Consider the following 26,419-nt stretch of genomic DNA (forward strand, 5'->3'; position numbering starts at 1 on the left):
TTTTCTGTTTCATTTTTGCTTTTGTGTAAACATTTGGCATTTTTAGTCCTTGTTCCCAGCATATTTTTGTACCTTTTTCTAAACTGGTGGATATTTGGACACACCATTAAAACAGTCTTTCAGTAATTTGAAGGAACAGAGTAAACTGAGGGTATGGATTAACAAACTGGGGTAACAGACTATAGTTGTATAGTTATGGATTAGTAATCTGTGGGAATGACATTTACACTCACAGAATGTTTGCGAGGTTTTCAGTTGTGCGCGTGAGAAAATAATCTTGTGAATTATATCCCTCATGGGACCTCGTAGTAGAATGTGCCACAAGTCATACACTGATCAGTGTTACCACCCAGTGGCGTCTTTTGCTCCGTGCACCGATTGAGGACACAACATCAAGTGGCAGACGTTTAGCTGTACTTTATTCGCCCATTTTCTATACCGCTCATCCTTGTAGTCAATCGGATTGGTCATTAAAAATTTTGTCATAATTCCATCTACAATACAAAAAGGCATGGTCAGAGTGAATGAATGTCAATAATGATCTTTAATGTCAATATATACAGAACTTGAAAGAAAAATAGAATCTTAAAAATCAAATGAAATAAATACAATATCATACAATTTCCACAATGTCTTTAAAAGAGATATCTATGGAATTTATGTTTTTTGATTCAGCCTCTCTGGTTTAACAGGTGCATTCCATTCCCCCAGAGAATTCCCAATACAGCTCCCACACGTGCTCTTCATCTTCAGAATCTTCACTGTAAATATTAAGATACAATGGATACAATCAATTGCAAATGTACTAGGTACAAACAGATCAAACAAATGTCAATAAATATTTATAAGGACTATTTTGATCCGTTTTTCAGTCTCATTTTCAAAGGTAGAGGTTTACTTGCCGAAATTTGGTGCTGATATTTTGTCCATTTATAAAAAATATAGATCATTGAGCATTTAAAGAAAATACTACCTCTCTGAAACAGATGCAGTCAAAACCTCATGAACAGAGGCCACTGTATTAGTTTAATCCAGGTGTACCCAAATAAATTAGCAAGTTAATATGTATATGTGCAACTAAGAACTTCTGTTGTCACCACACTGTTTCACATTCAGTTCAAGATATTTTGTCCACCTGCAGCCATTTTGTAACCTCTTTAGATACATTGTAAGCATCACAAACATGAATTAAAGGTTAACAAAATACAGCATCTTTCCACACATGCATTTATACTGCCAAAAGTGCTAGAACATGATTTTGATCCGTACGATTTAGCAGTATGTCAAAAAGAAGCATTTTGCTAGTGGTAAGCTTCCAGTCAGCAAACACTTTGTGGTCATTTCTCAGTCAACATCATCTTGCCAGCACTCTCGCGCATGGACCTTTTACTCCATATTGTGGAGAAAAGAGAGCAAATGCAATCAAGGAAGGAGAAAGAACCGAGGCAGATAGGATGGCAGAACATAGATGAAGAGCAGTGGGAGGGGGTCGGGGCACAGTTTAGCGAAGCAGCATTGTATCAGCCAATCACAGTGAAGGAAAACATCAGCTGGTGCGTTTCTTCCTGGGGAAGAAAGAATGAAAGGCGAGGAGGGCAAGTGCATATGAAAGCTGTGGAAATAAATACAAGTCTGTCTCCCCAGCAGTAACAGATACAAGTTTCTAGTCTTGCTTTTGAGCCCATGTCTTCGCATAGGAGCCTCATCAAGTGGGCATATGCACGGAGCCGTGCGTGTGTTTTGTCAAATAAATACGTTAAAAAGGGAGACGGTAGCTTTGACTGGCCACTTCTTCAGTCCGTATGAGTGAGGTCAAAATGGTAGCATAGGCTCCCTGTGTGTTTATGTGATGTGGTTCTACATGTCTGTTGAGGTGAGTTTCTTCATGCTGCGTCGCTGGGCTAAACTGGATGCGGCCACAGGTTCTAGCACGGGCTGGCTTGTCTTCTGGCTCAGCGCTGAATAAGTGGCAGCCATGGCTCCCTGTAAGGAAAAGACACTAGACATTAGCTACTACTCACAAACACCTCTCTATATTTTGGAATACACATATCCAACTGCTCAATGCAGCTGGATAGATTATGAATAAAAAACACACGCTTCCACAAAAATATGCAGCAGCGGTGGGTTCTTTTAGGTGAAGATCTGCATAGAGTTGCAGATAAATCATTTTTATTTTCACCATTTCAGTCACTATGGAACTGATAAAACTGTTCACCCCCTGATAAGAACGGTACCTGCCCTGTTAGTTTATTATCATGAATGAGAGAGAAGACTGCTTACCAACAAATAGATGAACATTCCACAAATATGTTAATATTTCAGAGTTGGCAGAGGTGTTGGTTGAACTTAAGGAGCCTAATTACTGAGTTATAAATGGTCATTATGGCACACAACATCTCTAAAGTCATGGTTATAGAGCCCTTCACAGCCTACGTCACATTGATGTCACAATGTTAGCTGGAGGCAAAAGAAACTGACGCTGGAGGCAAGTGAACGGTAGCCAGGAGCAAACACTGCTACTGTTGCGTAGAAAAATGCCAAAACCATATATATATATATATATATATATATATATATATATATATATATATATGCCGTCGCGGCGGGCGGGGGAATGCTCGCGAGTCGTCGAGGCTAACGTTGCCCGGCCAGCTGGCCGGCCGTTCCCCCCCATATATAAAAAAATAATTTTCCAACGGATTTACGAAAATGATACTTTCAACGGAAAAAAACACAGAAATCTGTGGATCTGCGGAAAATTCTCAACCCTGAGGAGGCTTGGCCTAGATCAGTGAGAGGGATGTCCCCCTCACCTTGACGAGGTGTGGTGCATCATGGCGTGTAAGCTGGAAGTGAGGAAGTGCATCTCTGCAGGAAATCCAGGAATGCTTTAGAACTTGCTCTGCTGTGTATCGCTGGTGGGGATCCACATGGAGCATGTGAGACAGGAGGTCCTGCAACACGTAAGCACACCCAGCTGCTCAAACAATCAGACTTTAGAAAATGTTAGCACAAGTAATACTAATATTAGAAACACACCGAATCCCTTACAGTAGTAACTTTTAGTCGTACTTTAAAGACTAAAACTACAAGTCAGATTATTATTTTAACTTGACCCGTAAATGACACAAAGTGACATATTTACAATGTAGTAGATGTCAGAGAGACCATGTTACCTTTGAGGTGTCTGACACAGTATCCCAGTTACCGCCTGTCAAAGAAAACTTTCCAGAGCCTATTCGAAGCAGAATCTCCTCTGGTGTGTCATTTGGCCCATTTGCAAATGGTGTGTACCTGACAAAAGGATCAATAAAGCATTAAGAACTTAATAAAAGCTATATTTAGAATCACAACTATTGTGTTCATAAACCCCAGGATGGGTTCTGTATGAGTGTCTTCAAATGGAAAACACTATGTATCCTGTTTCGGCCTTACCCAGCCAACATTGTATATAATAGAACTCCAAGACTCCATATATCACAGGCTGCATCATAACCTTGCCGCATTAGTACCTAAACACAAACACATGAAAAGACAATCAGAGACTGAACTATTTCAGATGTAAATTACTGACTTCCTCATACACTGCATCCCATTAGACTACATTCTGAACAGCTCAAATGGCAGTTCTCCTCTATCTGGCTCACCTCTGGTGCCACAAAGTTGGCGGTATAGCAAGGTGTGAGGAGTAGGCCGTTGCCCCCTCGAAGCTGCTTTGCAAAACCAAAGTCACAGATCCTGATTGAGTCTGGATTCCCAGAGTCGTCCATATACAGAATGTTGCTAGGTTTCAGGTCTCGGTGCACTACCTGACAAAGATGAGTTGAAAAGATTGGATGATTGGTGAGCTTGTCACAGCTTGTGTGTGTGTGTGTGTTTCCTCACCCCTTGACAGTGGAGGTAGTCAACAGTCTTAGTGATGGTGTAAAGCACGGCACTGGCCTCTCGCTCAGAGAAAAACTTCTGCCTGAGGATTTTGTCAAGCAGTTCTCCCCCCTTCATCAGCTCCGTCACCAGGTAAACATACCTGCCCTCATCGTACACCTGACACAATCACACGTAGCAAGTCCCTGTCACCATGTTTGGCTAAGTATGACTTGTGTATGATGAAGTACTAATACAACAAATATTGTACTGACATCCTTGAGAGTAATGATGTTAGGGTGTTGGCCGTATCTCATCAGGATTTCAATCTCCTCGGAGGGGTCCCTCTTACTTTTGTCTATAATCTGTGACATAGAAAAACAATCAAATAGTTTGCATTTCTATTATTGTTTCACGGGTGCCTGATGAGATAATTTGAACAGTTGTGCTGCCCTCTGCTGGAAAGCTGGCCTTGTTCATCAGATTTACAAAAACAATAGGGCGCAGCATAAACCAAAACTGAACTTTAAGGGCCGGTTTAACCGAGGATACTTGAGGGTGAAAATGGCAAAATGTTCTAACAAATGTACCTTTTGCGGCACGTTCTACATGTGCTCCTTTTCATTTCATGCACGAAGCGAGTTGCAACACTCGCATTGCATTTTGTGCTATGTGCCTGCATTGAACCACTGGAGAAGATTCGCTGGGTGAATGTCACAAAAACATTGGGTATTGTTTGTATGCGAGTGGGACACTACTATTTATCGCGCTCTGAAATTGTTAAAATGATCACTGCAATATTTTGCATTTCATGGACAGTAACTAGTATGTTTTGTCAAGCTGTAGTGTGGCAAGGAAGATGTTTTGCTCATAGAATTCAATATATTGAAGCCGAGCGATTGTTGTAATATTTGCTGCGGGCATTTGAAGTTGACATAAGTAGAAATGTTCACATGAACTTTGAAGAACAATTGCAATTTTATGAGGAAAGTATTAATGAATCATTAATGAAATGAGTATTACTAAAAACATCATATCCAATTGTGTTTAGCCATGGCACTGTAGGAGCACAAAACACGCAATAGAAAAAGATAAATATGCATCTTAACATCTTATATGACTAAAGTTGATGTTTGGCTGCAAAATATATTTTGGGAGTAGTTTAAATGTCAGTGAATGGTCACCTTCACAGCATAGTCCATGGCAGAGACTCGGTGTACACAGCGTTTACAAATGGAGTAGGAGCCGACTCCGATGTCCTCCTGCAGCTCGTATAGATCCAAAAACTTGGACCCCGCATGCATCTGAAAGACAAAAAAAAGAGGTATTTACATCTCATTGGTTGGTGTATATGTGTTATCTAACAATGATCAAAGGGAACGCATATAAGAATTTTTAGTGTCTTGTATCTAAACATGTCTGGAGTGCCTGGTCACTCAAAGTTTTGTGTCTTTGTTTGGCTTGTCTCTGGTCTAGAAGTACTTTTATTCACCACAAAATATTTTTTCATAAAAAAAAAAAAAAGAAAACAAAAATCTGTACTTTTCACTGTAACAGTAATTTTGTCAACACCAGGCACACAACTGACAGCGAGGCATTGAGGAATAAATTGAAACTGGAAATGCATAGTGCCCGCACATTTGTATATCCATTCACATCGGTTTACCTTCCTTTGCAGCATGTGTATAAAAAAAATGGAGCAATGTTGCATCGTACACCTCTTGAAAACTTAACAAATAAGAAAATAAAACCTAAATAGATCATTCTCGATCATTGAACTCATGCCACAAACTTGTTATTATGACATCTGGGAACTTAGAAATTGTGAAAATATTGCAAAACATGTCTACCGCAACACAATATTTTAATTTTGTAACAACAAACAGTACAAGTGCTATTCGTTTTAATAAGAAACACAGTACGATAAAATGTTACATTTACTGTATTGGTGTACATTCACTGTCGAGTATTTAAATCCAAAACTCATTCATCAAAGCAGAATGGATTTGTTATCATGCTTTATAGTACACCTTATTTGGTTTTGCATAATGTACACATGACCTGTATCTAATTTCAATTATTGTTACTTGTGTTTTTTTTATGGAGTGGGATAGTGAAGCACTGGTTAGCCCGTTCGCCTCACAGTTCAGAGGTTGCGTGTTCGATTCCACCACCCTGTGTAGAAGTTGCATGTTCTCCCTGTGCCTATGTGGGTTTTCTCAAGGTACTCTGGTTTCCTCCCACATCCCAAAAACATGCTTGGTAGACCGATTGAGCACTGCAAAATTGGCCATAGGTGTGAGCAAAAGCAAGCCTAAGCCTAACACAAACCCTAACCCTAACCCTAACCACAGCAAGAGCAAGCCTAACCCTAAGCCTCAGCACAGCAAAAGCAAGCCTAAGCCTAACACAAACCCTAACCCTAACCACAGCAAGAGCAAGCCTAACCCTAAGGTTGTTCGTCTGTGTGCCCTGCGATTTGGCTGGCAACTAGTTCAAGGGTGTCCCCCGCCTACTGCCCAAAGTAAGCCGGGATAGCCGTGGGGACAAGCGTTACAGATGATGGATGGATGTTTTATATGCTTAGCTTCTAAACATATATAATGTATTTTAAAGCAAACACAATGTCGATATTAACATGAAGCTGCGCACTGATGATAAATGACACAATATTTTCAGAAATTACAATACACAAAAAAAAACATATGTTAAGGCAGTGATGCCTCCAAAATCCAGATGAAGCAAATGTAATGCATGTGGAGGGAATGTGTCTTGGCGGTACAATCCTCAACACTATATTTCACAGTTTGAGCTAATCTGGTCCTGCTTAAGCATACAATTACTATTCTTAGAGCCATGAATGATATAACCGTGCTAATGAAAATGTTTGGTATGACCTGAACTACAACTGCTGGCCATCCTGAAAACCAGAATTGATGGTGTTACTTGTCCTCTGATGCCACTTCAGAGCCTTCAGGTGGAGTCTTATGACAATGCACTCCACTCTACTTTGTCTCTTTGTTTGTGTATGAACTTAAGTGGTGTCCTATTAAGAGCAAAAAATGAGCCTTCATTGTATTGCCTTTGTGGTGTTCGCAAACCTCGAGACCCTTTTACGCAAGCTATACAAGTGGGATTGAGTTTACCTGAACTATCGGGAGTATATTAAGGAGTGGGGAACTCTTGTTTTCATCCATCGGCGTTGGAGCAACAAAACTGAAGCCTTTGAAGAGCTGGTGGGCGTTTGCACTGGGAGGGATACCTGGGGAGTCTAAAAGAAACAAGTTGCATTAAAAAAAAAAAGAAAAAGAAAACTACGAATACAAACACTCAATAAATTATGTAGTGACAAGTACAAACACAAAGCAGGATAGTTTTCAACCTAACAAGCTTAGACTGAGTGAGAGTGTATTTGTATACCTTTAGGTGTCTTTGCAGTGAACTCTGGGTCGAAACAGAACGTGTCATCTGGTTTACCTGCCGCCGGCTTGAACGGGGGCTGTAGCTCTCTCCTGAACAGTTTCTGATGGGGGCCACATTTGTCCATTTTAGATATTAGGGATCAAACCCTTCCCATTAACTGTTTGTAATGCGTGGGCATACGTGAATTTGAAAAATTACAAGACAGGTGTAATAAGAAATAGGGTGCGTTAGGAAATATGTTCCGAACGTGCTCCATTTCAGAAATTCAGAGCCTTGTTCAAAGCAGCTGTTTGGTTATTTGGAATGTACCAAAAATAGTGCCGGAGCAGGGGCTTCAGAGTGAATTTCCAAACATACTGTTGTTTTAAATCAACCCCCTCACGTGTTCATACGTGTGGAAGTGTACCCTTTAGTTGACATGCTTATTAAATTATTGTCCTGGAAATAAATTATTAGATGTTTAAAGTTTTTTTGCATACCCCTGCCCTTTATTGAAAAATACTGGTCTTATGCATCATACAATCGTGTTTTGTAGATGAGCTGGTTTATCGTCTGGTCCATATTAAAGGGGAAATCTTGTCATTTTGGTTTAAAATCTATATTTTGCTACACCAGTCCTGGAACCTTTCTGACACATCTGATACATGAAGGAAAGGCCAATATCCCTCGTTATTGAACTCGCTCCCATTCCTCTACAATGGTGTCCAACCACCAGCAGCCTGCTGGCTAATGAACACTCACGCAGAGCTATTAGCTCACACACAGCCAGAATTGGCCAAATGCCCAGATGCACACATACAGTGCTGGCACGGCCAAAATTAATGACAAAACTGAACGTTTGTGAAGTGTGAATCTTCAACAGAAGCTGCAGTTACATGTGTATTTGTGCGGGTAGGTGGGAAATGGAAAATGATTGCATGTGTGTGTGTGTGTGTGCATGTGTGCCCACATTCCAGTCGATGGTGGAGAAAAAAGCATGCCGTTTGATCTCCTCCACACCGTCAGGTCCGGCCCCTGAAAACAAAGATCATATAAGCCTTCAGTAAAGCACGATGTAGCGGTATTCCTTAAACAGTATCAATACTATCACAAGTTGTTCTTTGTGCAATATTCTGCACATGACTGAAGTAAATGCCAACAGTTAAGTTCATGTTTGAAAAGAAGACTTTCTCCTTGAGCGCAGAAAATAGTCAGGTGTGGTAGTTTTATAGGTTGATTGACCACTAAATTGCAAGATTACTTACCTAGTCTGTTTGTTGGGTTACGTTTAAACAGCATCCTCAGCAAACTCTGGGCTTCTATACTAAGGAACTGAGGCATTCCCAACTTTGCTCTAAAGGGGGGGAAAAAAAGAAAAAGGTAAATATGCCACCACTACACCACTGTCCAAAGAAATCAGTTGACCTTTTGTCACCTAATTTTCCCTTAGGGTCGGGTGAAGCGCTACCATGTGTGATGTCTCTCCTCTAGTGGTGAATGGCATTATTACAACTGGTCTGGCACTGGCATTTTCACAAACGATCTAGGGGCCACTCTGATTGTGGTCAGGGCTACTAATTGCCCACTTGATAAGACTGATCTTTTACTAAAGATTTCAAACAATGGAAGCGACATTGCCTGTCCACTATAATGGACTGCTCGTAACGTCGTCAACAGGAACAAAGGTGTTGGAAAACATATGTAAAAAAGGATTTTGCACTTTAGGGCAGTTCTGATGATTTTTACCATTGAAAATCTGGAAGGTAGGCACAAATGACAAATAAAGTTTAAATTGATGGAATTAGAAATAAACAAAAATAAAATCTCTCTGATAATTTGGGGTAAACCAATAACTGCTGTTGTTTGATTCAATTAGTCACTCATGCATGCGATTTGCCCATCTTGGGTAACACTGCATTTGAAACTTGGGATAACACGCCCAAACAAGTGCTCTGGGAGAGGCCGGTGCGCTGAATGACCCAGAGATAAAGTAATGCTAAGTTGATAGGAGTTTTATCTTAAGTGATATCGCAAGATTCCGTGACTGGCTTCATATCAGATGATTCCATTTAGAACCTCAAAAATTGCATTGCTTTATAAACAACGTCATGATGATTTTTGTTTAAATAGTGGAAAAGGTTCTTGGTGCTCCCTCTCATTTTTTGCTTGCAGAACATTGGCATAATTCCTCGTGACGGTGAGCACCTGTCTTTCAAAAGCGGCACTAGAAAATGCGAAGTCAGTCATCGCAATTTGTCACAAGCAGCTTTCAGTATTTTTGGACCCATACAGAGGGCTAATTCAGAGCAAAATACAAAAATGCCTGCAATGTGTGAGGCAATGATTACTGTTGACTGCATCTGTAATGCTATCAAAGCTTGGTCAAGATACCACTGCATTAATATTGGGTGTGTTCAAAAAATGAGAATTTGTGGCCACTTGACGTTCAGGATCAATTCTTTTTCATTTTTTGTAAATTAATATCTGGTAGAAAAGTTATGCAACACTTGTGTTGGGAACACGAAATAGAACTGACATAATCTTATCCTTGTTCATTGTTAGAGTTCTATTCGAGCAGTTGCATTAGTGTGTAACTCACTTGAGAATCATGTTCATGGTTTCATTGCGGTCTTTCCCTTGAAACGGTAACGTCCCCGTCAGCATCTCAAACTGCAAACATAAGACAAAGCAAAAGCAATAATATAGTGTACAATAACTCAATGAGTAAAAACAAGTTAACTCTGCAAAACATCTTTGTTTTAAAGGCAGAACTGTGATTTTATTGTTCTTTTTTTGGGTTTGAAAAAGGGCATTTTGAGTCATTTGCTATTTGAGATTATCTTCTGTTGTGTGCTTTCACACTAATGTTCAATATTTGATGCTTTGGCAATTAATGACTACGTGTTCTTGGGCCTTGGTTCGGAATTGACAAGTCTAGTTAAAGATCATGAGCTAATGTTTGCGTATTGAGGGAGCCCCCATACCATTAGTACACCCAGCGACCACCAGTCGGCACTCTGTGTGTGTCCTCTCCTGTTGACCACCTCAGGGGCCATATACTCCACCGTACCACAGAAAGAATACGCCTTCTTGTCAGCATCCACTGACTCTTTGCTCAGGCCAAAGTCTGTACACAATGACATCCGATTATGTCTCATTGAAAAAAAACTAAAACATGACCGCCCCCACATAAGTGTATAAGTTGTGACTGTTTCCTTTTAAGAGCATTCAAACTTATATAGTAAGTTAAAAGGGAAAAAACATTGCACTAAATGACATTTTGAACATTTCTGAAAATAAGAATGTTTTCAAACTATTCTTGTTTTGTGACATCCTACATACTAAATTTGCAGAAGATGCTTTGTTATATGGCTACACAGTGAAAAACATACCTGTTAACTTTACATGTCCAGCTTCATCAAGTAAGATACTGGGGGGAGAGAACACATTTTCCCATGATGGAAAGATTCAAAATATTTCTTTTAACACAGTGAAAAGTGTTCATGACTGAAAATCCCCAGGTGAGGACTTTGTGCAAATCTTACTCTTGAATTTTGGGGCTTGAGGTTATGAGGTTCTAATGCAACAAAAACACTCCGTGAATCTTTATGAAATAAAGGCTATGGTAAGTGCTTGTGTGTGAAAAAGTTCAGTGAGGTTTTGTACTTCTCTGGCTTGAGATCTCTGTAAACTATGCCCAAGTTGTGCAGGTGGTCAAGGGCCAGGGCCAGCTCTGCAAGGTAGAATTTCACATCTTCCTCTGTAAACATAACCTGTTAAGAACTAGACAGATTTACTTTCAGAACTCAGATGAGGACAATTGTGTGGCAAACAGATACATATGAGTAAGTACCAACAAGATGAGGAGTATTATTGTCACAGACTCAACATTTGAAGAAGGTAACTGCATTCTTTTACAATGCCGGCAGCTCTAGCTTTGTTTCTGAGTGATGCTTTTACAAAAGCTCTGTCAGGAGAACAACCGTATGTCACTTAAGTTCCCATCGTGAAACTCCTTGAAAAGAGTTGACCAGGGCCATGAGCTGACAAGCAATTCATATTTGAAAAGCTGAAAGCACTTGTGTTTCCACCAGGAATCGCACTCATACAATGATAAAATGTGAAGACGAACCAAGGAGACATGCCTTGGCAGTTGATGAATATTAAACGTACGCCAATTTCACATGTAACGTTCATCTTAGCAATTCCTTCGGGTTTGAAGAACATTTGTATTTTTCTATGTTGCTCTTCAAATAGAAATAAAAACATCAGATAGTAGGGATTAAAGTAAAATAAGACGTAGAGCAACAGGACATACGTGTGCTTACCTCTTTGGATAAGCGAGTGAATACATCTCCTCCCCTGAGAAAGTCCAGTATTAAATACAATTTCCCTTCTGTCTGAAAGGCTGCAGAAGCAAGAAAACACTCTAAATCACAAGCACACTATTGAACTATTACTTTGCACATACGCACAGCAAACACATGTGCATTTACATCAACGTGAACATGGTGATAAGATAATATACAATTAAAACCTAATTTCTAAGTCCCAGAAGTACCGTATTTTCCGGACTATAAATCGCTTCGGAGTATAAGTCACACCAGCCATAAAATGCATAATAAAGAGGGGAAAAAAAAAACCACATTTAAGTTGCACAGGAATATAAATTGCATTTTGGGGGGAAATTTATTTGACATAATCTAACACCAAGACATTTTAGCATAATCTTGACAAAAACTGACAGATTTCGTTCAAAAACTATTCCTCAATCAAATGCACATTGTACACTGCTTACTGCAGGGCTATTGAAACCACTCCCCCTACATGCACTGTACATTGCATTACATGCAGAGATGATTCCTAGAAAATAGATTTGATTTAATTTTTATTACATATGATTCTTTTATTTTTTATATTTGGAAGAAGAAGAGGTTCTCTTTTCACTTACAATTTTGAATGGGGCTTGGGATGGTCTTTTTGGATGGGGATGCATTTATTTATTTATTTTTTGAATAGGTAGTGTCAGAGGAATGAGTAATATTTAACACGTCGTGTTATTGTTCTTCAATGCAATTATTGAATGTTCAATAGCACACTTCAACGAAACAAAATGTTTCTATTTTTACTTGAATATCACAGCCTTCCAAAATTCCTCATTTTAACTGCCCATTTTGGAAAGAAAAGGAAACTAAACAAAATAAAATATTGGAAAATGTCAGATTTGCACATCTTGAGACTGAAATGTTAGCTCATGAACAGGTTATACTTAAATTAGATGGAGAGAAACAGCGAAGCAATTTCAAAATTATGCCACGGATTGTCAATAGGATTTAAGACTGGATTTGGGCAGGTCTGCTGAAGAAAAGTATCCCCACATCAGTACCCATTTGTTGACTATCATTCATTAACAAAAATAGGAGGTGCTTTCATACAGTCATAAAATTACACAAAGAAGCACATCATTTACTAATTAAAACACTTTCAAAGGCAATTTGTGGCTCTTGATGGATTTTACACATTTGTATTTAACACTAAATTGATCATAAATAATTTCTTTACACTTCAGAATTATGCCACTTTGTGTTGACCACATCAAACATGAATAAAATACAGATATACAAATATTCATGTTTGTGGCTGTAACAGAACAAAATATGGTAAAGTTCAAGTTGTATGCCTACTTCTGAAAGTTACTGGATGAATACGGGGATATTCAAAAGTCTTATTTTTCTAAAAAAAGAACTTTGGAAATATTATTATTAAATCAGAGGCCGGCCAATCATAGGAATAATAGTGTTTGACATTTAAAAGAGACATATTTTTCCCACAATTCATTCCCATGTGGCATGTCTGCGGCATGCTAAGCATTAAGAATTATACAGACGAACGCCCCGTTTCAAACGTCCATTATTTCGTTTTCCATTATTTCTTATGTGAAAAACTGAATCGGATTCCGACCAAATTGGGTCTGACCAATTTTCTGGGCCGATTTATGGTCGAAGTCAGACATTCTACTGTAGCACACTTTTCACATTTTCATATTACCCTCACTAAATTTAACAAGTTTTGAAATGTTGGTCTCATGAAAAAGAGGCACCAATGTCGCTGCTATATCTAGCAAATATTAATGCCCATTTAGAAACTCTTTCTCAAAAACACTTCAATGTTTTTCATTTTCTTACCGTAGTGCAATTTCACTATGAAGGGATGATTGACCTCCACTAAGATGTCTCTCTCCATCTTGGTGCGAACTCTGTCCCTGACTGTACACAGGAGTGCATCACGGATTAAAATTAACACCGACAACAACAGAACACACATTTTTGTGCTATGGGCTTTGTAAAAAGTCACATTACCTTTCAATGATGCCTTTTTTAGAACTTTCATTGCATATAATTGATTAGCATCTGGACCCACACTTTTTCTCACCAAAAATACCTGGTTTGGGAAGAACATTTTAGGATGATGAACAGAGCAATAGAGAGAGAGCAAGTGAGCTAGAGATTTGACTTGATGTGTTCTCACCTTGCCAAAAGAGCCCTGACCCAGGACCTTGAGGAGCTCAAACTGTGATGTATCTGCTTTCTCACAGCCCTCTTTTACGTGGTGAGTGATAGGAATCTCCTTGTATGTCCCTTCATCCTGCACACACAGGAACAAGTGAGCGAAACCTGTTTCACATATGCCAGTCTACATAGATTGAGACCTTACTTACACAGTGCGTGTAACACTCTCCCTCCTCCATGGGCTCATCCATGATCTGATGTCCATTGACCTGCAGCCGCAAAAACAAATTACATCATAGGAGTCAGGAAAAAAAGCTAAACTCGAGGAAAGCTTGTGAAGCCGTGCTTTCAACTGAACAGAACTGCGGCTCCAACACACCCACGTGAATGATGAGCAAATCAACAGATGAAAACGATGAGTCACATGCAATAACAGAGCTTTTTCACCAACATGAAGTCCTGTTTGTTGACAAACAGTATGGAATCCGTGCTCGAAAAGTGCACATCCTATACAGCAGTATAGCTCTCTTGTAATTAGCAGTCAATAATTCCTGACCAGAGCGGACACAGCATGGCTCTTGTGATGCCTGGCATTTACTATGTGGCCTCTTTCTAATAATGTCGCTCTGATACATTGTAATAACGAATATATTATTAATGACTGACAACAGAGAACTGCGCTTTGTTTCTCTCAGATAAATATGTAAAACATAATGCAATGTACGTAAATAACTAAAAAGCCAATCAAACGCGTACACAAATACATCATCGTGTACATGAAAATTAAATTATTGTCAAGAGACAAGTGCTGCAGAGATTTTGCAGGTTTCACTTATGAAATGAAGCTTACTGCATGATGTATTCAGTCTAATGTGTTTGTGTGTGTTGAATTCCATCAAGCCTCTGAAGAGAGAGGATGAGTCATACCACTACGCAAGACCACTCAGTGGGTGGAGCCACTGACATACACTCACTGACATCCACAGAACGGAGGACAACAAATCACTTTCCAATTGGATTGAACTACAGAATGTTGTACGAGCTTTAACCTTTAAAATACACAAGATGAAAGAACTCTGAAGCAATCTTTAACGCTACAATATTAAAATGCAAGTCTTGGTGCATCGGTGGAGCCTGAAGTGTGACATGCTGGCTACAGCTAAAGCCAGGACATCATTCACACATGCATCTTCACTCCCACATCTGATGTGGCTCATCACAGCTTGTAACAAGAATGCAGCCTACACTTGCAGCATGGCAGGCCTTTTTCCTGCCATTTTCAAACATGGAATTGATCATTTTAAAAAGACCAGTGTTTTTGAACACGTCTGTGTTTGAATGTCTTCCACCATCCAAAACTGATGCAAAGTGGATTAAAAGGCTACCCTAGTTAAAGTGGCTAATCTACCTGTTTACTTCATTGCTTTAGTCAGCTGTCAGTGTCCCTCATTTACAATACATTGCATCAGTGCGTTTGTAAAAGGTATGCACAACTAACAATCAGTGATTACACACATTTCGTGTTGTCAATATGTATCAAGACAGTGCTCTAGTGACTAGCTACTCTGTAAACAAAAACAGTGGAGTTCTGAAAATGCGTTTCGGTTTGACATATTGTATATGGGTTTTCAGAGCCTTTTTTTTTTTTTTTTTTAAATCTCTAACTCCTATAAAATCCGTCGCGTCTTTGCAACAAGAGGAAGCTGTGGGTCCCAGGGTGACAACAGTTGAGAATCACCCACGTTTTTTTTTTATGTTATACTGGTTCCCAGTTTAGAAAAGCAGCTTGAAACGGGTTGAAAGAACGCGACATATGGTTTTAATAACGCATACTTAGCAAATAATGTTAAGAAAAAACAACAGCATGCGTAAAAGTATGGTGGAAAATATTTTGTAAATTTACACCGGGAAGTTTATATGCAACAGCATCACTCTTTTTACTTGAGCTGGGAGCAACCCTGAGCGGTAACTTCAAAAATATTAACTTGCAAATATGTAAAAACACAATCATTTTTGTTTTTTCAATGAATACAATAAGAGAGAAGAGAAAGTTACCTGATAGGGAACTGTCACTTGGCACACGAACTACATGCTAATGCTACATGCGGTAAGCTAGCACAGCAGCAAACTCCTCTTGAGAAGTATGACAACAAACGGTACAAGAAAACTGCGCGTCATTGTACTACGAATCTGACATTGTCTCGAAAGGCTAGTTTTTTTTGGAGGGGGGGCCAGACAGGACATTTTTGAAACACGGAAAGCCAGACGGCGGTGCAACAAAAATAAACATATTCCCAGCTGTTAGCATTAGCTAGCGTGTTAGCATGCATCGCGATGCGCTGCAGATCGTGACACGAATTGAACGTAACCTTTAACCAGGGCAAGCTACCTCAACTCGGCCACAAAGCCGAAACAATCTTGAGCAAGTAAAAATACATAAACCCACCTCACTACTTCCGTTGTTTATCTCCATGTTGTGCCAGGATTCCTCTCCAAATCTAAGGCATCGTAGTCCACCTAGACTCACGCTCCAAAGTACATGTTGCCCCCACTGTAAAATCCCGGCTACTGAGCTCGGTCGTTCACGGGGGTGGGCGGGATGCGTGGCTGATCGTGGACCACTATTAGGGTGAGATTTTGGTGTCACTGCGTGGGTAGATGATGTCAATGATCGGACCATGCGCTCCGCAACGACACCGTTACCCCACCATAGCTGCGAATATGGCGGCTACTGTGGTAACTGGTCGGTGAATGAGTTTGTTGACGTACTTGTGACGCAACTCAGTTAAGGATTTCCCCAATCCACCGCAAAGCACTGGATCGACATGACAGGCTTCGCAAGCAAGGCTTATTTAATGATCGACGCAAAACGTATCCCATCTGCTTTCTGTTGACAACAATCCATGCATGATTATGATCCCTTGGAGTTAAAGCTGAATGTTGAAGACTGACCATCTCTTGTCCTGGTGGAAAGAAATAAGAAGCTTAAAGCTCATCCACTTTCACTGGGGCTGTTTTTCTCCCTGATAACAGTCAAGGCAAAAGGATACGTGTCTTTAGGACCGCTCACGGAAACCTCTTGTCCACATAGACAACAATTTATCCCTGAAAAAATTCCCCCCCCCCCCCCCCCCCCCCCCCCCCCCCCACACACTGACATATGAACAAAACTCTACTGTATATTTGTAAGAAACAATCACATCAGGTGGAAGTTCTTTTATTTTTCTTGTGACTTGGCCGGAGAAAGGCAAATAATGTGCAATAAAAAAAGAATTGAATGAGCCAAGCTTCAATCCACAGGCACTGTACACCGAGGATGTGTTTGTAATGATGGATGGCTAGCAACTCCAGTTTAAAATAAATTTCCGTGTAGCATCTACAAATAATTGTTTGTGTAGAAGTTCTCATTGGCCATTTTCTTGCACTCCTTGCATTTTCTCCTCTGATGCAGAGGGCTCGGTAACTTTATTGTCTTTAATGTTCCTCAATGGGGAGCCTTTATTTGCCAGGTCCTGTGTGTGTTCAACACCACTTGTCATGGTAATACAATGGTTGGAGGACTTTTCTTCAGACACAACATCAGGCAATGTTCCTCTGTCCTTGGTCATGTCCCACACCTGGTCCGAAAGCTGAGGTAGACTGGCGATGAGTTCCTGAACAATCAATCAGTAAAACCATAAAGAAAACACTTGACACTTTTCAGGTTGGTAAACCTACTAGTACTATTGAATGTACCTGCTGTTTCTCCACATCTTTACTTCTCACAGCACAAAGCAGCCTCTTGGTGAAGCTTGCAAGGTCCAGGTATTTTTGTTTTTGGTTCTCTAGCTCATTCTCCAAGAACTGCACTTCCTCATGCTGAAAAGTATAAAAAACAACACTATTTCAGCTGAAGTTACGCCAGATACCAACACGAGGCACTTTCATTGGCTAGACCAGGGGTGTCAAAGTAATTTTTGTCGCGGGCCGCATTGTCGTCAGTTTCCTTCGGAGGGCCATTAAGACTGTCAACCCTAATCAATGGATGAATGTCTCCTCTTATGTACAGTATAAGCACAACAAACTGAATAGTAAGAACTGTTCAAACTTTTAAAAAGATAATACAAATTGCAAGAAACATCTTTTTTTTTTTCCCCAAGTGAAGACAATTTGCACTTTTAGTATAGTACACAAAGTCAATGCACGATTTGTCTTTATGGCCAAGTATACTTACACTGCGAGCCAGAGAATAACAAGGCACATGCATGCAATGTGTGTCCTCACCTTGAATTCAAGTAGGCTTTGCATCTGCTCTAAATCTAAGGGCATCATTTCCCCCTCGTCGCAGTCTTCCTCTTCATCCCCATCAATCACTTCAACTTTCTATTAAACAAACATACATATGTCATCAGCACATTGTGCTATAATGATTTACTATGCATCAACAATATTATATAAGTTTTCACACTTATGAATAATGACGGAGTTTAGTTGTTCAGCGTTTCAACAAAAATACCATAAAAGAAACTTATCGCACAAAACATAAGTCAAAAATAACTTCCCACATAAAACATAAAATGATCCTTGGCCCTATATAAACCAAATTGTTAACGGAAGAAAACCCCCACAGTGGTCAGTGAAATAACTTGAAACTGACCACCAATTTTGCCCTTGTGTGTATTTATTATCTAACAAGTAACGGGCCTAATAATTTCTGAAAATTGTATAACTTTAACAGACCAATCTATCTTGCCTTAACTTGCACTCTGGCAAGGTGAAAATGAATGTAGTTATTCAAAAGTGAATAAATTGTCATTGTCATCAGCATGCTGACGATAAAACACAAAACGGCCTCAAGAATCATACCAAGTCTGCATATGACAATCGAAGCAACATAGTGTAAAAATGACAGAATTGATAAAGAGTCGCTATGGAGCAAGAATTGGAGTACCACATTATTAGCCAGCAGCGCAGAACCAGTCACATTTGTTCCGTTTTCATCTCTCTGGTGTGAGTCAATGGTGCTATCTGGAGGTGAGAGCTCTGCATTAAGACTGAGTTCCACAATTCAAAGAGATAAACCATGCGAGTGTTGCATCAGAGTCCCCACCTTCAGAGAGGCAGAGAGATACCCCATCATTCAAGTCATCTCCTAGGTCGGGTGTTCCGAGGCAATCTTCTTCAGGGCTAAACGCCACCGGAGAGTCACCTCTGGGGGAGTTCGTGTTTGTGAATACAGCAGGCCCACCTTTAGGCGGTGGTATTTCAATACCCATGAGACGGAATTTCCTTCGTCTGTTGCTGATCCATGTCTGCCAGCCAGGGACAAAGTAAAGATATGGTGGTATGTGACAAAGATGTATTTGCAGTACGTATGTATTTATCTCAAATCGCAAAAGACACCTTACATTTAGGTTTAACCAGAATTGTTTTTACCTTTACGATTTCAGTGTCTACATTGAGGTGGTTTGCTGCGGCAGTGATCTTTTCCTTGCACACTGAGCCCAGGCTGGTCATGCCCCTTTCCCAGAAGCGTTTCAGTTGAATGATATCCCCATCGCTGAATTGGGTGCGATCCTGCAACTGAACACACAATGTGCACAAAGATGCTGAGCACAATCTGTTACTAGACAAGAGCCCAGAAAACATCCTGAGGAGATCAACCATGCTTTACATCAGGGTAGTTCAAAAAAAAAGAGGAGGTTAGTATAATGCTACATCTTTTTGAAGCACACCAAAAAGTTTTCTTTTGTAACTTGATGAGAACTGACACAAACAATGTATAAAAAAAAAAAAAAAAAAAAAAAAAAAAAAAGCATTTTCCATACATGAGCAGTGAAAGGAAAGCGAGAAACTCAACATGTACAGGGAGAGAAGAAACATGTTTCAGCAAGGACGAAATTGAAACAGACAAAAATTAAACACTGGTCAACAAATATTTTCCAAAATTTTTAATCAGTGATGCAAGAAAACTTTTCGACATGTGCTACTTCAGAATGTGCCTTTGTTTTTTGTCTACCACATCAGGTTTTCATAGTACCAATAATAATAATATGTAAAATAGTAATATATTTATTAGTAATATTTATTAAGTGTAGCCCTGATAAATTTAATTTGTGAGTAAAATGTGGATTATTTTCCCTGTCATTAGCTACAAATTTACTGCATGGTAAAATTCATATTGTGCAAGCTTTTATAGATCAAACTTAAAACCATGCAAATAATATCTCAAAATCCTGATGTGCTAAAAAAGATAAAACAAAGTAAGAGTTTTTTAAACCCATCCATCCATCTATTTTCTATACCGCTTGTCCCCACGGGGGTCGCGGGTGTGCTGGAGCCTATCCCAGCAGTCATCGGGCAGTAGGCGGGGGACACCCTGAACTGGTTGCCAGCCAATCGCAGGGCAAGTTTTTTAAACCCGTGTGAAAAATGCATTCTAGGACACATAAAGACACCCCTGATTAAAAGTCACTGTTGATCTGTGACGTTTTAACTCCGTTGCAAACAAAGAAAAAAGAATTTGCCGCATCTCTGTGCAAAAAGTGTGGTTACCGTTGACAAGTATTACCGAGAAGCAGTGCTGAATACTTGTTCATTCACTTGTTTCTTGATCAGAGTAGGTACAGTAAATACTTCTCCCTTTATGGAAAATGTTAAAAAACAATTACACTAATCTCAACAGTATTGTTTCCTTTCACATACTAGGTAGATTACTCGTCATGTGAATCAAACCTGAACAGCAGAGCTGTACATATAAAAAAATCTGTCTTTACAAAAACTAATGCTCAGATATTGATATTGTTAATGAGGTGAAGAATGTGGAAGGACTTCTTATCAACAGCATGGAGCTTCCAATTATTTACATACTTGTGGCGTATTGCTACTACTGTGACCACTAGACGGTGCTGCTGCAATGTAGTTGAGGAATAGAGCTGCCGTCTCAGCCTCTTACTACATAAGTGAGTTTTTAAACCACAGTACAGCAAGACCAAAATAAGGTATCGGGCCAAGACAAAACTAACAGTTCGGTACAATTCAGTACAGTTCATACTTACTGCAACCACAACACAGTTTTCAGGCAATACATACGTATCTCTTAAACTGACAATCAAACTTGAGCATTATTGTTTTTGTTAAGGACATTTTTCGTATTAGCTCATAGATTACTGTATTCCTGCAAATAGTGACCAGAGTTGCTACTCAAATGCAGATAAAGGATTGTATCAATTACAGCAGGGATGGGGGGTATTTGATAGCCTTAATGGGAGTGCTTTTAAATCTGTCAAAAAAACAATGTGAAATTAGATCATTTTGCTCCAAACCCCTGATAATCTCTCACTCGCTTGCCGTAACACCTGAGTTGGGAATCACTGATCTACTGTACAATGGTTTAAGAAATCTATTGAACACTGTAGGTTTGGACATAAATTCTACAACCCAGTTTCTGAGTAATATCACACAATTATAGTCTAGTGGTGCTCCGATCGAATAGCCATTGCCGATTATAGAAAATGAGCACCCTGCAGTTTAATGTGTTTTAGAGCTTGCAGTCAATTAGAGACCAGCTAGTGCAAAGTCTTGCATTGTCTCCCCCTTTCTTTAACTCTGCACATTAAAGACCAAACCACTAATTGAATGGTAATATATTTTTGTGCATTTTCTGCAAAGTCAATTTGAGATAATGTATTGTTTTTATATAATACAGGGATAAAAATTTGAATAGAATGTTTTTTTTTCAGTTTGATTCATCAATGAACAAAAAAAAATCAATACTAAAAAATGACTGTGTATGTGTGTGTATACTATATACATACATGCACACACACACACAATATGTGGTCACTATTTGAGGAACTATGCTATACCTAATTAAGTGTCCATTGAGTGCATGTTGCACTCTTTGCACTGAATTTGGCACAATAGAACTCACTGTTCTTTTTCTGGAGTTGCTGACAACCCAAGTGGCGGCACTGACTGAAGTCTAGAAACAAACAAAAAGCCAATCAGAGTCAGGCTTTCAATTCACTCAGCTTGACATCATAGAACCTTTCCTACCTGAGAGCTGTCATCCCCAGACAGCGAGGTATGTGTGAAGGGGTAGCTGCCCTGCTGAGTTGAGTTGCTCTTGAGCAGCAGATTTTGGGAGTGGGCCATGGTCAAAGCAGGGCTCCCTTTTAGCAAAGACATCGTCTGCTCCTGGTGCATGTTATTCTGAGCAGCCATATTGGCCAGTTCTTCTTCCCTCTGCCACTCATCTTCTTCATCTGCGGTTTCCATGGCAATGGAGATGTTATGACTGGTATCCAAAGTGCGTAAAACTGGCCTCTGCATCTCCTGGGGTCTTAAAGTACAACCTAGTCCAGCCTTAATTCTGCTGCCCTCACCCCTGTCCGCATAAGTGAACACCTGCTGGGAGCAGGGTGTGTGCTCTGAGGTAGGACTTGAGTTTTGGAGAGAAAGGGACAGACGGGTCTTGTGTGGAGCAAGGGGTGGTGGTGGTTGCGGATTGGTCTCAGATCTGGGCTGAAGCAGCGCCTGGGACTGAGGGGAAGAGGACCATGTCTGAGTCTGTGCAGTACCAAATGTTCGAGTCCAGTTGGGAGGTAGGCTTCCTACCCCTGCAGTCAATCCTACGTCCCTGACGGGCACACTTGATTTCATGTCCCTTCCAGCAGTATAGACCAAAGATGCAGAAGAAGACGTGAGGGAAGGCAAATTCTGAGAGAGTGACACAAGCTTGGAGTGAAGAGATGAGGAGTTGCTATTGGTTCTGCTCTGCATAGCCTGACTGACTAAAGAGCAAGGAGGGAGTGCTGAGAGCTCAGTCTCTGACTGTATGGGGCCTGTGGGTTTTGGCCGAGAGCGAGGGTTGGAGTTCTGGGAGTAGAGACTTGTGTGAAGGACGTCATTATTATTGTTGTTCCCACTGCTCAGAGAAGAGGGAGAAGAAGCAGAGGTGGAGGATGTGGGGAGAAGGTGTGCGCGATTATGTATATTCCGCACGGCAGCAAGTTCAGCTGGGAGCAATGTTGCTGCAGAGAGACCATGATTGGACATAGCTCCATGAGCCAGCGGATGATTGGACAACAGTCCCCCAGCAAGTCCATGACTCGGTAAGGAATGAGACAAGCCTCCATTTTGGTCTCCCTTGGAGGCAAGTTTCCTTCTTTTGTTACCGACCCATGTCTATAGGGAGAAGTACAATTCAATCAGTAATATGAAACACCATTGCAAAAACTAAGTCACATGAAGGCACTCAAAGAAAACTGGTTGCCATCTCAATATCCTTACCCGGACAACACTGAAGTCTAGTTTGGCCTCCTGAGCACATTGCAGTATTAGCTGGAAGCAAGCCTTGCTTTGATTGGTCATTCCATTATCATAGTAACGCTCCAGGATCATCTGCTGTTCCACTGTGAATACCGACCGCAGGTTCATCTAGGAAGCAATCACAGACAGTGATGTCGCAGAGCAACCAGTCCATCCATCTAGGAAACCCGAGTAAAGAGTAAAACCCACACATGCACAGGGAGAACATTGAAACTTCCCACAGGAAGGCTGGAGCCTAGATTCGAACCCACAACCTCTGCATTGTGAAGCGGACATGCTAACTAATCGGCCACCATGCTGTACACTGAATGGGTAATTCACTTTCACTTTTTTGTGTACTCCATTTTATAGCCAACAAGACATTTTTATACCTGCCATTCTAACATGGTCCATATTTGCCTACACCCCCAATCCAGGCGGGAGCCTCCCAAATTTCAACCCTATCCCCCACGTAACTCCCGCTCAGTCGTTTCACCCGCTAATCTCCTGATTTTACATTAAAGTAAACAGTTTACATTGCGGGGGATGTGACATGACACAGTTCCTCTTTGTCAAGAGAGAGACTGCCAGTGTGGTCATCAGACAGCTCTTTCGCTTTTTTCTTTCTTCAAAATATTATATGCTGTTAATTTTTTCTTTTACAGTAAACTGCGTAATAAATACTGCACAGTAAATGCACAGCACTTTGACCTTATTATTTTTTGCCTGATCTGGTACTCATTTCATAACATAAAACTACTCATTTATCCATAGTCGTCAACTGTAAACAGAGTAATTTATTATGTTCCTTCCTGTGGTAGGCGCCAGTAACTTCTGTAAAAGGGGTCTGTGTTAAGAAAATTATTATTAGTGATTATTATTGCATGACAGCAGCATAAGCATGAATACTTACAGCCTGGAGGCCACGTCTGTGTGGCCATGAATCCATGCTGCTGTTGGAGGGGAAAGGAGCTGCCATGCCGATCACAGCAAAACATCCGAGGCTTTATGTTGTCACCATCTCGTCTCTCCACATCTTCTCCTCTCAGTGCACCCGACGCACTGTTGAGCAATGGGATGGGACCAAAGCAGAGAACTTGAAAAGTTACTAGTTTAATCGCAAAATTACCCCGCCTCAACAAAAAGTAGTCCACGTCCATCCCTTACTCCCATCAGAACAAAATCAAGTAGTTGTCCCCATGCGGTTGCTTTCCAGAGTACCAGCAGAAAGGTACTGCACAACAACAGAATGTTGTTACCAACTTAAGCAAACCCATCTCAGGCGGTTAAACGAACACACGCACCAAAAGCCACATGGACTGTTGTACGACCAATAAGCATTCAGCGGCTTTATTTTGCCAAGCGATCTGCGAATAGGGAAACGTAACAGAGATAATTAGCAACGCCACTTGGCACTTGCGCGAGGATTAAGAAACAAACCTCCCACCCAGGGAGCGTGTATCTATAGTTTGCCACATACGGGCACATAGAAAACAAATTCAGTAAGCGGCACGCAGGCACGGGATCTTTAAACGTAGCCAGAAGGCCCGAGCGGCCATGTCTGTACCAGCAGATGCGAGCTAGCATTAGCAAAGCTTTCCCAAAAGGACAGCTGCAGCTCAACTTTTCCTTCAAAGCCGAGATTTCATGTGCCTCACCGCTGCCATTTGACTGACCCTGGCTTCGAGCAAATAGCAACAAAAACCTGGCGGGAAACAACTAAGTGAAAAGTCAAATTATGTTCATACTTGCTGTGTCGAATTCAGACGAAGCTCCTAAATTCAAGCAGATTTCATTCCCACGGACCCCGTTGCTAGACAATGAAATCAGACCGTCCGATCATCAATTCTAATCATGATTGTGACGTATCGACGTAAGCGGGCCAATGGGAACGCGAGATCATCGTTGACATCCGGAGAGGGCTGAAAACTGAGCAGCGATGCCCCGCCCCTCGTTGACTTTGTGGAGAAAGGAGCCTTGGAAGGAGGACGAGGAGCAGCGAAACAGGCGCTTATCTTTTCTTTCAGTGTCCATATTAACATATTATTTTGAAGACAGTGTAGGTCCAAACTTGAGTCTGCAAGTTTGGTGCAGGTTGAAATCATTAATGCATTATAGTTTGTCGTAACGTCTCATGTATTTGGCAATGCTTTTAACAACTTATACTTTTATCACATATCTGAGTTTGTTTTCATAAAACATTAGACATATTTAGCCTTTTCCAGAGGAGTGGCCATTTTTGGGGAGATTTATTTCACTTCTTTTGGCTGCTCCCGTTAGGGGTCGCCACAGGAGATCAATCGTTTCCATCTCACTCTGTCCCCTGTATCTTGCTTTGGCACACCAACATCCTGCATGTCATCCCTCACCACATCCTTAAACTTGCTCTTTGGCCTCCCTCTTCTCTTTCTGCCCGGTGGCTCCATCCTCAGCATCCTTCTCCCGATGTACCCCGGATTCCTCCTCCGCATGTCCATGCCATCTCATTCTCACCCTCTGAGTTTGTCTCCAAACCGTCCCACCTGAGCTGTCCCTCCGATATGTTCATTCCTGACCTTGTCCATCCTTGTCACTTCCAAAGGGAATTGCAACATCAAAATGCAACAATTTAAATTGATCAGTTATTTATTACTTCTCATAAACCCTAACCACACACCCACGTCCAGGGATTGGATATGCATGCGTCGAAAGCTTTATTTTCCATCTTAAACGTGTTAGACATTTCTGCAGAAAAGTAAAAACTTGTCAATCTAAAAACATTAAATATTTGATTTCTCTAAGATATTATTACATTATGTCTTTGCTTTAGCAAGTCAAATGTATTCATATAGCGTCATTTTACCTGAAAAATTTATCTCAAGCCATGTATTGAGAGGGGAGTGATTGCAGGTCAGATATATTTGGAGCAAATGTGGAACCACTCCTCGCATAAAGACAACTAAAAGTACTCCACTGATAGGAAAATATTGTGTAAGAATATGTGAAGAAGACACATGTCTGCGTATTTTGATTTGTGAGGAATCTGACTTTTAGGCCCCTTTGAACGTGTGCGTGTGTGCGTCTTGTGTTGGACAGTGACGCGTTATTCCATTACGTCACCCATGTCTCAGGTGCACAATAGGGGGCGCTGTCCCTCACAGCTGATCGCTTAGTCTTGATGTACAGATGCAGACGACTGTTGCGGATTTCCCCTTTGCATAGAGTATCTTGATATTAGTCATCAACATAACACTTTTTTTTTTTGTTGAAGCAGACATAACAAAAAAGCACAAACAGTTCCCTCACCCTGTTGACACACACTTGATGCCTTTTATTGTAATGTTCAATATTCTCCATTTAAAATCATTTTA

General features: G+C 40.6%; 2 protein-coding genes across 2 annotated transcripts; both read right to left on the reverse strand.

Annotated features, from left to right (window-relative positions):
• Positions 1-525: 525 nt before the first annotated feature.
• Positions 526-16,547, reverse strand: rps6kal (ribosomal protein S6 kinase a, like). Its single transcript, XM_088380445.1, has 22 exons — positions 16,225-16,547; positions 13,988-14,047; positions 13,798-13,914; positions 13,629-13,710; positions 13,455-13,535; positions 11,598-11,677; positions 10,936-11,042; positions 10,662-10,699; positions 10,254-10,396; positions 9,869-9,939; positions 8,535-8,623; positions 8,240-8,304; positions 7,288-7,390; positions 7,014-7,138; positions 5,052-5,171; positions 4,143-4,232; positions 3,889-4,047; positions 3,651-3,812; positions 3,439-3,515; positions 3,180-3,297; positions 2,817-2,957; positions 526-1,983 (listed from the first exon to the last, which is right to left on the reverse strand). The coding sequence occupies exons 1-22, from the start codon at positions 16,456-16,458 to the stop codon at positions 1,858-1,860; spliced, it is 2,388 nt and encodes a 795-aa protein (XP_088236571.1). The 5' UTR covers positions 16,459-16,547; the 3' UTR covers positions 526-1,857.
• Positions 16,548-16,979: 432 nt separating this feature from the next.
• On the reverse strand, positions 16,980-24,976 carry hdx (highly divergent homeobox). The gene is made up of 11 exons (XM_088388085.1): positions 24,818-24,976; positions 23,983-24,131; positions 23,052-23,198; positions 21,816-22,946; positions 21,691-21,741; positions 19,194-19,340; positions 18,868-19,069; positions 18,709-18,785; positions 18,042-18,140; positions 17,514-17,636; positions 16,980-17,431 (listed from the first exon to the last, which is right to left on the reverse strand). The coding sequence occupies exons 2-11, from the start codon at positions 24,046-24,048 to the stop codon at positions 17,183-17,185; spliced, it is 2,292 nt and encodes a 763-aa protein (XP_088244211.1). The 5' UTR covers positions 24,049-24,131; positions 24,818-24,976; the 3' UTR covers positions 16,980-17,182.
• Between the last annotated feature and the right edge of the window lie 1,443 nt (positions 24,977-26,419).

Source organism: Syngnathus floridae, chromosome 1 (assembly GCF_059516105.1).
Source record: "Syngnathus floridae isolate MCC-2025c chromosome 1, RoL_Sflo_1.0, whole genome shotgun sequence".
Classification (NCBI taxonomy): Eukaryota; Metazoa; Chordata; class Actinopteri; order Syngnathiformes; family Syngnathidae; genus Syngnathus; species Syngnathus floridae.